At 35.2% G+C, this 13590-nt stretch overlaps 1 protein-coding gene across 37 annotated transcripts in view; it reads right to left on the bottom strand.

The window, feature by feature from the left end:
* Positions 1-13590, bottom strand: part of gish (casein kinase I gish) — a 40520-nt gene that overhangs the window by 10653 nt on the left and 16277 nt on the right. For 15 of the 37 annotated variants that reach the window (XM_089736215.1, XM_089736210.1, XM_089736214.1 and 12 more), the window contains exons 6-11: positions 12842-12956; positions 10139-10258; positions 9298-9446; positions 7839-8009; positions 4004-4084; positions 1657-1788 (exon numbers count right to left, since the gene is read on the bottom strand). In XM_089736215.1, the coding sequence (XP_089592341.1) occupies positions 1657-1788; positions 4004-4084; positions 7839-8009; positions 9298-9446; positions 10139-10258; positions 12842-12956 (768 nt within the window). Of the gene's footprint in view, positions 1-337; positions 392-1656; positions 1789-3403; positions 3470-4003; positions 4085-5735; positions 5811-7838; positions 8010-9297; positions 9447-10138; positions 10259-12841; positions 12957-13590 lie in introns of all 37 variants that reach the window. The other 22 variants (XM_089736190.1, XM_089736191.1, XM_089736188.1 and 19 more) reach the window with 7 other exon arrangements.

Genomic DNA, 13590 nt, shown 5'->3' with positions numbered 1-13590 from the left:
TTGAAACTTGGTAATGGATAGGCTAATATTTATATGAATATTGGACTCCCTACACCAGTTGCGGGGGCGTTATTGATAAGTCTTTGTGGGGGTGAGAAATAATAATGTTAATTTTAAATGCCCAGCGAAGCGGACGGGCACAGCTAGTTATATAATATTATTTCGTTTTAGACGTCCCGCCAACGGTTTTAGCTCAAGTTGATCTGCACAAATGCGAGTATGTCGCCGTGTGATTGGCTCAATTCGTTACATTAAAATTAAAACGTAGCACAACATCTGTAAGCATCAATCATGCAGACGTTCACACAAGGTATGTCGCTAAATGTTCAAAACTGACCGTTGATACCGATCCCGGAAATTTCACATACCGAAAATGCTTATTCTTCAATAGCTAAAAAATAAATACACCAATATACATTCACAATAAAATTGGGGACACAAAGAAAAATGAAAAAGAAAATAAAATTGAACATACTAAACATTTGCATAAATAATAATTATAACAACAACAGTGGTATATATACGACAGGGTACCGTCTCAAGAGCATGCATTTTTTATTTTATTGTTTTAAATTTCGTGTATTCTGTATAGTGTGATTTCAGTGAACATTACGCTATAAAAAAGTATCAAATCAAACAGGATATTAAGAGTTAGCCGAACTAACAACGCTGGAAACATAGGATTCGACTAATTTATTTAATACGCCACTATTTATTTACCAGTGAAATACATTTTAAGCTGCTGCCGAAATTGTAAAATTCAGTGAAAAAAAAAACACTAACGATCATAAAACATATAAAGAACCTAATCAGACGTTATGATTTATAATTTTTTTCAATGTGGCGGTTTGTGCATTCTTTTTCTGCAACCATTACATTGTCCTAAGAATAAATTTTATACTCCCATATGACAGGACGTGAGAATGATGAATGCATAGATAATGCTCAAAACACGTCATGTTAAAACGATATACTTTTATCACGAGACCGACAATGTTATTACCACCCGCCTAACTTGAGGCAAGAGACCCAAGTATCAACTATATAAAGAGTATTAACTATACAACTATATTTCAACTATATAGGGTAAGTAAATATAGTACGGATACTGCTACCGAAGTTAGTCGATAAGGTTGTTCCTCGAAGCACACAATTGAATAGTAAGATTGTATGGAAGATTTCTGAACTTTTAAAATCTTTTTGAGCATCATATATGTGGGACTTGACTATGACCCCAATTTAACAGTATCGATGTGCATTAACGACCACCCACCATCGAGCGGATTGTATTATTTTTTATTGCTTAGATGGGTAGTCGAGCTCACAGCTCACCTGGTGTTAAGTGGTTACTGGAGCCCATAAACATCTACAACGTAAATGCGCCACCCACCTTGAGATATAAGTTCTAAGATCTCAGCATAGTTACAACGGATGCCCTGCCCTTCAGACCGAAACGCATTACTGCTTTACGGCAGAAATAGACATGGCGGTGATACCTACCCGCGCGGACTCACAAGAGGTCCTACCACTAGTAAATTTTTATTATGCTTTATTTATGCTCATCCGCGTTCACACACAATAGTTTTAATATCCTACTACACATTTAAAACTAGTAGTAACACACATCGCTAAAAGGAAATAAATATTAAGAATCACCTGTACAGAGCCGTGCCTGTCAGCGGGGGTCAGATGCCCCGTCGTCAGCGGAGTCGCCTTGCCACTGTGAGGCCAGTTGCCGGTGTTGGTTGTGCCGCTCGTGCCGAACTCTTTAGCGGCCAACGTGCCCATCTGGTGCAAAACAAATCTAAGGACAGCTGGTATTCCCAAAGAACACAAAATAAAACAAAGCAAATTGACCTTTAAAAACTTTCACTATCCCCTTTATTCACAGTTACGACGAATAGATAATTTATTATATGATCTGTTAAATTATTAATTCAATTATAAATTACATTTTAGAATACTCTCATAGTTGTTAGATAAATTATTTTATCTTAAATCAATAATAGCACACGGATAGCAATATCTACGTCTCACACAAATACGCAAACTTCAAATAAAAAGCAAGGCGTTTGATAGTGTGTTGCCAGTTCAAAAAACAATATTTTTGAAACACGCACGGTTCACCGCAATAAAAGCGGGTTTCTGCTCTATACATTTTTTACATGGGAGCGAATTGCCTCTGATAAAGATGATATGGTTAAGATCTTAATGCTGTTTGAAGATTATATCGGACGAGCTCTTACAGTCATCGCTCAGCAGATACGTACAATGTGTCTTTGGTCTGTTGGATATATGTACTACCGATTGATTCCCTATCATTGATCTGTAATTCTCATCTTACTTTCTCGTCTGATTTGAAGATATGAGTGGATGAAGGGGTTAAATACAATTTTTAAGATTTTTGAGTTTATATATTGAATGAAGGTGTTATGTGCCTATAAACCATATTAGACCTTAAAACTGCGGGTTTAAAGGGTATATTTCGAAATTGCATGTGATGAACGAATTATGTACAAAAAAAAGTTCAAGTAACATAAGTCTTGACCGTTTTCTCAAAATTGACAAATTGTATAATATCCTCTTCATCGGATCGTGTCTCAATATCTCATATATCAATACCATCAATTGTGGAGCTAATTGTCAGTAGGTAACACGATCCTACCTAATTTTAGAGTGAAATAGTCATGCGTGCATTTGAAGGGTAGGGCCATTATTTTAATTGTATATCAAAACATCGCCTGTATCAAAGGAGGTGGCGACATTCACGTTGTGATTATATGTGCTGCGGTAGCCACTTAACCCCTGGTGGGACGTGACAAAGTTAGCCCATCCAACAAAAATAAAATCTTAAAATTTTAAACTTTAAAAGAGACTAGCACCGTTTACAATTTTATATTACGAGTATATTGTATACTAGCGACCCGCCCTCGCTTCGCTTCGGAAACTGTAATTTATTATTGATTTATCCACTATTTAATGGATGTTATTATACATATAAACCTTCCTCTTCAATCACTCAATCTATTAAAAAGAACCGCATCAAAATCCGTTGCGTAGTTTTAAAGATTTAAGCATACATAGGGATATAGGGACAGAGAAAGCGACTTTGTTTTATACTATGTAGTTATTTAAGAGGGATGATGTTTCTAGTGTTGTAGCTTACAATTGAGCCTCGTCTAAATTGCTAAGTATATTCGTGAATGCAAGCCAAATAAACAAAAACCAAACAAGAACAGCAACGATGATTTGAATTAATGGACACAGAAATATTTAAAACAGAACAATATATATATTAATTTCTATTCTTCTGTACGTTAGTTTGTGAAATTTTATCGTTCTGATTTAATGATATTTCCGTAGTTATGTGCTCGCATAGGCGGGTGCTTGTATATCATCAAACCTCTCCCGATATGAGCGCCGCCTCATCGTCCTCAATCAAACCAATCATATAATCACACAAATCATCCTGCACCAACAAAGAGAAAAAATAACTAATATTAACTATGAACTTGTGTATTCCTTGTAACCGTCAACTAAAACGGGCGTGAATGTACAATTCACCTAATAGTTGTATAAAACTTGAACGAAAAAACTTATTGCAAAATAGCTTTATTTAAAAAATTTCAGTAGGTCACTAGAATGGCTATATTTATTTTTATCTTTAGATAAATCTTTCGATGTAAGGTCTTTATATCGAACATTAGTTTCTTTGTGATAAAAATTAATGGCATATATGGCAATACACTAAATAAAAATAAATAAAAATATGTATATATAATCGTCAATTAAGACAAAACAAAAACTACTTCACTAAAATAATTATTGTCATATAATTATTACTTATAAAATATATCATATACGATGATATAGTATAGATATTTCATGTCATAAATTATCTCGTACATGTCCACGAAGCAATGACGCAAAGAAACATTTGTGAAAGCATTACAGTTAACTTTAATAACAACATAAGTAAAGTTAATTTCTTTTTAATATTTACCTTGTTGAACGGCTGATGACTGTCTCGGTTCGGTGAGATCACGATTTCCTGACCAGTCGAGCCGGACACGACAGGAGTCGACTGAAAATTTCAAAATCAATAACTATTAATTTTTAACAAAAAAAATTACATAAAATTCACAAAACAGAAACTATGTATCACGAGATTATTTAACTACAAAAACTACTGTATTTACCGACAATTTTATAAATTAAATGATACTACCCACTAAATTTAGTTATCGAAATGACACAATTGTTTTCACCTCATGATATTTGGTTTTTTTTTCTTAGATGGGTGGACGAGCTGTAAGACGAGCCCACCTGGTGTTAAGCAGTTACTGGAGCCCATAGACATCTACAACGTAATTGTGCCACCCATCTTGAGATAAATTCCAAGGTCTCAATATATGTAGTTAGTTACAACGGCTGCCCTACCCTTCAAACCGAAACGCATTACTGCTTCACGGCAGAAATAGGCGGGATGGTGGTACCTACCCGTGTGGACTCACAAAAGATCCTACCACCAGCAAAAATATAATTAATTAAATTACATTAATGTAAAGATAATTAATTAAAACTATTATATCTTAATAATAATCCTAAACGTTCCTTGATAACAAAATGTGTCTTGTTGGATTTGAATATAACATTTTACATATTGGGCAAGGACTTTACGCGTCTCAGGGCCGACCTGGGGTCGGGCGATTATCTGAACTGATCGACATCACACCCTTGAGACATGAGGTTGAAACCTCAATCGTACTGAAGTAACGCATGTCTGCAGTGATCCCGGCAGAAATAAAGAGAACTACTCCCTTTCACCAATACAAATTAATGCTCTTACAAATATCTCAAGTACATTATACATTAAAATAAGATGGAATACAAATCTATTATTTCATATGGATTATTAAAAGTATTTAATGTTTCTAATTAAATATGCAAGTCTCCCCGCTTGTTATTAAAAATAAAAAATAAACTTCATTAAAAACATAATGAGGAAATTACTTCATTTTTTTTTTACCGATTTCATGTTTTTCTAATAATTAAAACTATGAACGCAAGCTTTCTATGCAATAATAGGATATTTGATTGCCTTCAAAATATTCGTTACGTTTACAACAGTTAAAATTATTATACGATTTATTTTCTTCATTTAATTTTGTAACAAACAAAAATCTGGTCGGTCATGTGACAATTTTTACTGTGACGTCATAAGCCAAAGAGCATTGCTTTGATCAGACTCATTCGGCTCAATCACATTCCCTAGAGCAGATCGAGAAATACAATATAAAGCACATAATTGCAATGTGTTACTAGTTCGTTGAACCTAGGACTACAAATGAGGCCGTCAGCGCAAAAGTGGCCTAACCCACAATTTTTCATAATCATGCTTATATGTATATTGCAATTTATTTAAAATATAATAAATTTTGATGCAAAACAGGCCTATCCATAGTTTCACCCATAGATTTTTTCAACACAAATTGAAATGAAATGAATGAAAATTTAAACCTCATTGCTCCATAATAACTATGGTAAGCTTGGCCACTTTTGCGTTGACGGACTCAATTGTACTTATATATTTTGATCGATTTCAAATATTCATTTCCACTAAAATTTAAAAATTTAGTTTAACGATAGCGATCAATTTACGTATTCCAAAATTCAAATTACAAAACAATCAAATACCCTATCTCATTGATATTTGAAGCACAAAAAGCACTAACCTTGTCCGATTGGTTTCTAACAACGTTCGAAGGGGGCGCGTTACGTAATATTCTCATCACGTTGATGTTCGCAGGCTGTTTCGTCACATCACAAAAGCGAAGCATGCAACATGCAACTTTATACCATACCTGTTACGGCAGAACTACATCGGATACGTTTAGAGCCCTTACAACTTTTTGGTATTTATTAGTCAAGCTGACAGCGAAGCAGTCATGCGGTATAAAGTATGGAACAGTCATTATCCAAAATAATTTCGAAACTTTGTATTCGTGTCCCAAGACTGATGACTCCGAGTTTAAGTCAATATTAGGTGTGGCCCAGCCTTGTTTGTCTATTAACTAAAACGAAGCCCTAGTTTTTTCAAGTCCGGTGATAGGAACTCATTAAGCACACCTATGTTATGGGCCGTTTGGGCCGTTACATAACTACTGCGGGCGTCTGATCTACAGCGAAGGCAAATAACTACCCCGCGTCACGACCGGTCATTGACCCCGTTCATCAGCTGATTGTATTCAATTTTGTGAAATGCAATGAACCTAGTTATACAATAGTGCGATTTAAATAAACTTATTTAAAAGTCTATTGTCACTCACACCCGATATAGTTCTGCCTTTAATTGAACGTGCGCTGTTAACTTATCGTGCTATTTAAATTAAATTGTTATCAGTATATTATTGTATAACCTAATAAAAAATAAACACAAACGTCTACACAAAAACACAGGTGTAACAAAGCAAATATTAAATTTTATTAAATAATAAATAGTTAATTATGAAAAATATGTTGACTTTTGTAACAAAAAATCATACAATAATGAGCGTTATACTATTAGGAATAAAATACTCGTTGTTGAACAAAACATGAATTTGAATATAAGAAACAAGACAGTCTCGATTTTGAGGAAAACCTAAGTATGTAAGTGCCTTCTATTCAAAATTATTTTAATACAATTTTTATTTATTTATTAAATAATTGAAATGAAAATTTCATATTGGTGGGGCTGGCTTAGTGTTTCACAAACAAATGCATAGTAAAATTGCATCAACATGTAGCATCACTGTGTCAAAATAATTACAATATTCATTTTGTGTCAATTTTGTGCTAAAATACTTAAGTGTGGTAGAAAATGCATAGTTTTATCATTAAAAATCTATCAGCAAGGAAATTAAGAGCTATATAACATCTAATTTTGATTATTTTAAATATTAAAAAAACTAATCATTACAGATGGCCACATGCAAAAGCCATTTTTATCAATAGGCATTTTTTTTTGTCAATGACATAAAAAAATCTTGGTTTGTTGAAATCAAGCACTGGCAAACATTAGGGCATGCAAGCATACAAAATATAATTGAGCATATCCGAGAAGCACAACTGGACGTGAACATTCAAAAAGGGACTTTAATAAACATTATGTCAAATTTCTTTTCTCTTAAATGTTTCCTTCTTGTTGATTCAAGATTATTTGTGATCACAAATAAAGTAACTTCATCAACATGTGGTGTGCGATATTGATAAACGGACAAGCCTAGCGTAGCATCCATCAAGCAGGCCTGTGTTTACGGTTTGATTAAATTTCGATAAGTTTAAATTTTCGTTACATTTAAAGTTCAATCAGAATAAATTCCTAATATGTAACTGATAACACCGTTAGTCACAATACTTTTAACTTTTTGTATTAAATGTAAGTAAATAATTTAGGCTCGCTTAATATAAAAAATGTATTCATTAATAATGAAATAAAAATGTACATCGACGCTTGAAAGGCAATCGTGACTAAGCGACAATGCGTGAACTTTACAGTAGACTAATTTAAAGTTGAAATACCTAAAAACAAAATGTATTTTAACGAATCTAGCTGTAGTAGAATCTAGCTAGTAGCTGTAGGATTGAAATGATTTGAATAGACTTAGAAATATATATTTTTTGCGCATCGAATATAGTTATTGCCTATCATTTATGTACAAAGCAGTTATTGTCGCTTAGTCATGTTTGCCTTTCAAGCGTCGTATGTAATAGTTTGATTGGATCCTTTTTACATAATCACGTCCAGAATGTTTACGAGCGGACACATTAATTGGTTAAGCTACAGAATTGTTTACCATTGTCTTTCCGGTCCAGTCGAATTCTCCGTCGTCGATATATCCGCGCCTGTCGAACAGGTCCCGGAACATCCTTCGCAGCTGGTCGTAGTCGGGGGTCTCGAAGAAGTCGAGCCGCCGCACGTAGCGCAGGTACGTCGCCAGCTCCTCGGGGTGGCCCTCGCATAGCACCTGTCCACGACACGTATTCGATAATATAGTATACTAGCGACCCGCCCTCGCTTCGCTTCGGAAACTGTAATTTATTATTGATTCCCCCACTATTTAATGGATGTCATTATACATATAAACCTTCCTCTTCAATCGCTCTATTAAAAAGAACCGCATCAAAATCCGTTGCGTAGTTTTAAAGATTTAAGCATACATAGGGACAGAGACAGCGACTTTGTTTTATACTATGTAGTGATATATTACGTATTCGATAATTTTAACTGGTGGTAGGACCTCTTGTGAGTCCGCGCGGGTAGGTACCTGCCTATTTCTGCCGTGAAGTTGTAATGCGTTTCGGTTTGAAGGGTGGGGCAGCCGTTGTAACTATACTGAGACCTTAGAACTTATATTTCAAGGTGGGTGGCGCATTTACATTGTAGAAGTCTATGGGCTCCAGTAACCACTTAACACCAGGTGGGCTGTGAGCTCGTCCAAACATCTAAGCAATTAAAATATATATAGCACGTGACTCGTTTCGTAATCTATGCAGTTGCTTGACCATCCCAAGACAAATAAGAAGCTTTGATTGACAATGAACCATCATTAGCATGCGATTTGAGCAACGTTTTTTTTATTGCTTAGATGGATAGACGAGCTCATGGCTCACCGGTAAAGTGGCTACAGCAGCCCATAGACATCTACAACGTAAATTCCGCCACCTACCTTTAGATATGAGTTCTAAGGTCTCACTTTTTACTGCTTCACGGCAGAAAAATACAGGGTGGAGGTACCTACCTGTGCAGACTCACAAGACGTACCACCAGTAAATATGCATTTGACTAATATCTTAATGTATGGGTCAGTTGCTTAACCATCCCAAAATAAATAAGAAGCTTTTATCGACAATGAACCATCATTAGCATGCGATTTGAACAACGTTTTTTTTATTGCTTAGATGGGTGGACGAGCTTATAGCCCACCTGCTTTTAAATTGTTACCAGAGCCCATAGATATCTACAACGTAAATACCGCCACCCACCTTGAGATACGAGTTCTAAGGTCTCGGTTTTTACAGTATAACGGTTACCCCACTCTACAAACCGAAACGCATTACTGCTTCACGGCAGAAATAGGCAGGGTGGTGGTACCTACCCGTGCGGACTCACAAGATGTCCTACCACCAGTAAATATGGCATTTAATGGGTTACTTGCTTAACCATCCCTAGTCAAATAAAACAATGAACCATCTTTAGTGTTACATATGAGTAACATTTGCGTGCAATTTAAGTAACGTCTCTTGAGTACTTACCTCGATAGGCGTCGCTCGTTTAGTGTCGCCAATTTTTTGGTATCTTTCTTTGAGTGTGTCAGCTTTTAAACCTTGCCAGGGTAAGGAACCACGTAAAAAATACATAAACATATGTCCGAGAGCCTCTAGGTCGTCACGTCTCGATTGTTCTGGAAAATTAAGAAATAAATTCAATTAATATATAAAAAAACAAAAAATGGTATCTCTGTCCAGTTCTATTTTACATCGATTTGTTTGAAAACGAGTATTTTAGAAACTAAAACATCTCGTACAGCGCGCCATCGCGTTATTTGAGTGACGTCAATTTTCCAATTTCCAGGGAAGGGGTTAATAAATGACAAACTCTACCGCAATTCCGGCTCAATGTCTGTACATTACATTTACGATTGGAGGCTATTATTACGTGGAAGCGTGGTATCATTAGCCTTGTAATATATATTGCACATTGATGTCATGATATCAAAACCCTTCGGTTCCGAAATAAGAATTGCCATTATTTTTCTTGTCTAAACTTTTTTTTTATGATTGATGTATTACTGGTGGCCCGATGGCCTTTCCAGTTTCACCAGGACAAGTGGACAGCCAGGAAGGGTGGGATTTGCTAATAATTGCCCGAGCGCCTCCGAATGAGACCTAACAACTCAAGAGCAGCTGCTTCGCGAATTAATCTACTACCGGATCGAAATCGCGACCTGCTGAGAAGATCCGGCGAGAAACTCAGCGAGCTGATTCATGGGTTAGGTTGCACGGTTACCGGGGTCCTTAAGCCTGCTGGACAAAGAGGATGGCGTCACCTCATAGGTAAACAAACCATCTGAAGATTGTTCTTGTGTTTACGTACCTTTTCCTAAATGTGTGTTTATTGACATGTATCTAGCAGTCCCTGTGAGCGACTTATGCTCCCGATATGGGATATGTTTGTTTGTCTCTAAGTCTATATATTCTTTGGCCAAACCAAAATCTGAAACAAATATAGGTTTTCAAATTATTCCATGGACTATAAACTTTCTCAAAATATGTAGTAGTAGCGTTTTGTTATAAAATGACGTAAAAACTCAGTACTTTAAATAGGGGTGTTAAAGAAATGTCGATGAGTAATGTTTTGTTCAATACAGTTAATAAACCCTACAGCCAGACTGGGTTCCTAATCGCTGTGGTTATTTCAACGATTAATTAACAAGTCAAAATATCTTCTTCGGTTTCACGAAACATCATTATGAGTAAAACAAAATAATGCACGTCAATGATTTGAAATTTTATTTTGTATCAATACCCGTCTATCTACTATCTGTATGCAGCATCTCCCTCAAGTACTTCGAACACGTGGCCAGACAACTTGGAAAAACTAATAGTTGTAGGTCACGTGGAAGGAAAGAAATGTCGAGGAAGATTGCCAACCAGGTGGACGAACAATGTCAAGGAGGCCACAAACACCAGCGTCCCGGGCGCCGTCAAGCAGGCCGAATGCAGGCAACATTGGAGGAAGCTGGTGCAAAAACTAGACCAAGGTGGTCACGACCTTCAGTAATGATGAAGCGACGAAGAAGGAAGATCTTAATCTCAGTGAAATTTTACGAAGTGGCAAAACTCAGAATGATTTGTTAATTTTTATTGTAAGAGAATTGTAGTGTATTCGAACAAGTTCTTCACACACTTGACAGATAGTTTCATACAGTGCCATATTACAACCACAGACCTCGATCGAACTCCCGAGATTATATTACTGCACTTGTAGCCTATTTACTACACGATTATTAACTTCAAGTACTCTCTAATCACAAAATAATATTATGAACCGACGATAATTTCGAAAAGTATTATTTTATTTAAAGTTAAACATTTTCATTCGATTACTTAGTATTTTAATCACTTTATTTATTTTTTATTTATTGCTTAGAAGTGTGGACGAGCTCACAGCCCACCTGTTGTTAAGTGGTTACTGGAACCCATAGACATCTACAACGTAAATGCGCCACCCACCTTGGAATATAACTTCTAAGATCATAGTCAGTATTCATTCTTCATTCATATTTACTTACTAATATTATAAATGAGAAAGTGAATTTGTTTGTTACGCTTTCACGTCTAAACTACTCAACCGATCGACACGAAATTTTGTGCATACGTTGTCGGGTGTCAAAACGATATAGAGGTAACAAACACCCTTTCCACTATAAAAAAATACTATTCCCGATGGCTAGGTATATAATTAATTATGTACTACTAAGGATATATATTTACATATACATATTTTGACACGAGCCAGTCCAAGTGTAAAAACTAGTGTTAGAATAAACTTCATATGCATATCATATTTTGCACATATGCGTTTTGTAATAACACGATTCTCTGTAGAAAAAATAATAATGGTTCCTTGTTTTGTGTATATATGTTTTCGAAGAATGACATTGAGGGTACGCGCATTTCTTTCTGTTAACTTTAGTTTCATTCAAACGAGTCACATCGTCATTGTAATTTTTACATTAGAGTAATTATGATTCAATTATGCATAATGTTCGGATTGCAAGCTGACAGGTGTCTATCGACTGGTTTAACTGGTAATGTCTCGAAACTAAATTTCGGAACAATTTAGAAAGTTGATAACACATAATATTGTAATGCAAATGTAAGGTTTATTAAATTTTTATGACTTTAATTCTGTCCTGTTTTTATTAATGGAAACATAATATTCACCCGTCTCTTCTTTTCAGTGTCATTGAGAACCTATCTTTTTTATTTATCACTGCTGAGTCATAAAAATAAATCACATCAATCCTCTAAAAGTTTTATGATGGAAAGTAATTTTTTTTATAATTTTCAGCGTTTATCATAAATAAATTAAACCATTCTTAGTATAGCAATTAATTAATTTTATCACATTTCTATATCTATCAAAATAATATTGTTGAACACGATATATACGTCACAATCCAGATATTTTATACTAAGCAATATTTTTTATTATTAAATTACACTAGAAGCCCTTGGATTCCAGTCCTTTAGCCAAATTATTATTAATTGTATTTTACGTGCTTTTGTCAAAGATAAATGAATTGGATTGCAGTGAAATGAAATTGATACATCTGCGACTGACTGTGCAATAAAATGATACAGGATTTGATGAGATAATTTTCCAAAACGTTTCAATGGACTTTTGAAATGACCCGATAAGGAACCATCCCGAAGCAACCCGAAAAGAACAAGCCCTAACGATATCTTTTCATTCTCGCACAAGTGTGCGACTTTTAAAGATGCTAAATTCCTATTTAGCCAACATTATTATATATTTAAAGCTAAAGAAACACTAAATTACCATTAGAACTACTAGACACGGCATTTTGTACGAGCGCTGTCGCTATCTACAGCAGACGTAAAAACGTTTAGATGCGGCACTAAACAAATTCAAATCGTTGTTACTAAAGTCACAGCACATTGAAGTTAGGGAATAACAAAATTAACAAATTAAAACAATTTTATGAACTGTATGACATTGGAAGATATGATAACTATAAATTAATAATAAATAAAATAGAAGCTCACTTACCAATGATGTGCACGATTTTCTCCTTTTTTGTTGCAGTTCTACCTATTAAAAAATTCTCTGGCTTCACGTCGCGATATATTAGGTGTCTCGTGTGGACATACTCGATGCGGTATAACTGTAAATATAGAAAAAAATAAACATGATATATGTATAATCAAATTCATTCAGTGACTCCTAATTATGAAAAGTCATATAAAATTTTATCGTCTTTAACACTTTGACTGCCATGTAGGTCGTCAGTGCTCTAAGTGGCGTAGCTGAAGTAATTATGTCGATTTCTGTTACTGAGGCGCCTGTATATCTATCTAGTAGAGTTTTGGAAAAGACGGATTCGAAGATACTGAAAATGAATCTATTTCTAAGAGATCTAAAAAGACTAAAACATATTATATATTAACATACAAAATATATTTTTATCTTATTTATTTTATATTGCTTAGGTGGGTGGACGAGCTTACGGTCCACCTCGAGTTAAGTGGTTACCGGAGCCCATAGACATCTACAACGTAAATGCCGCTACACACCTTCAGATATAAGTTCTAAGGTCTCAGTATAGTTACAGCTGCTGCCCCACCCTTCAAACCGAAACGCATTACTGTTTCACGGCAGAAATAGGCAGAATGGTGGTATAGATACATAAGGCAAAGTTAGGCAAACCAGACGCTTAGTATCAGAAATCAACATAACTACTTTAATGCGCCACGTAAGGCACCGGTGAGGTACATGGCAGTCAACATATTAAATTGATA

Source organism: Bombyx mandarina, chromosome 21 (assembly GCF_030267445.1).
Source record: "Bombyx mandarina strain Sakado chromosome 21, ASM3026744v2".
NCBI classification, from domain to species: domain Eukaryota; kingdom Metazoa; phylum Arthropoda; class Insecta; order Lepidoptera; family Bombycidae; genus Bombyx; species Bombyx mandarina.
This window is presented reverse-complemented; position numbering and strand designations above follow the sequence as displayed.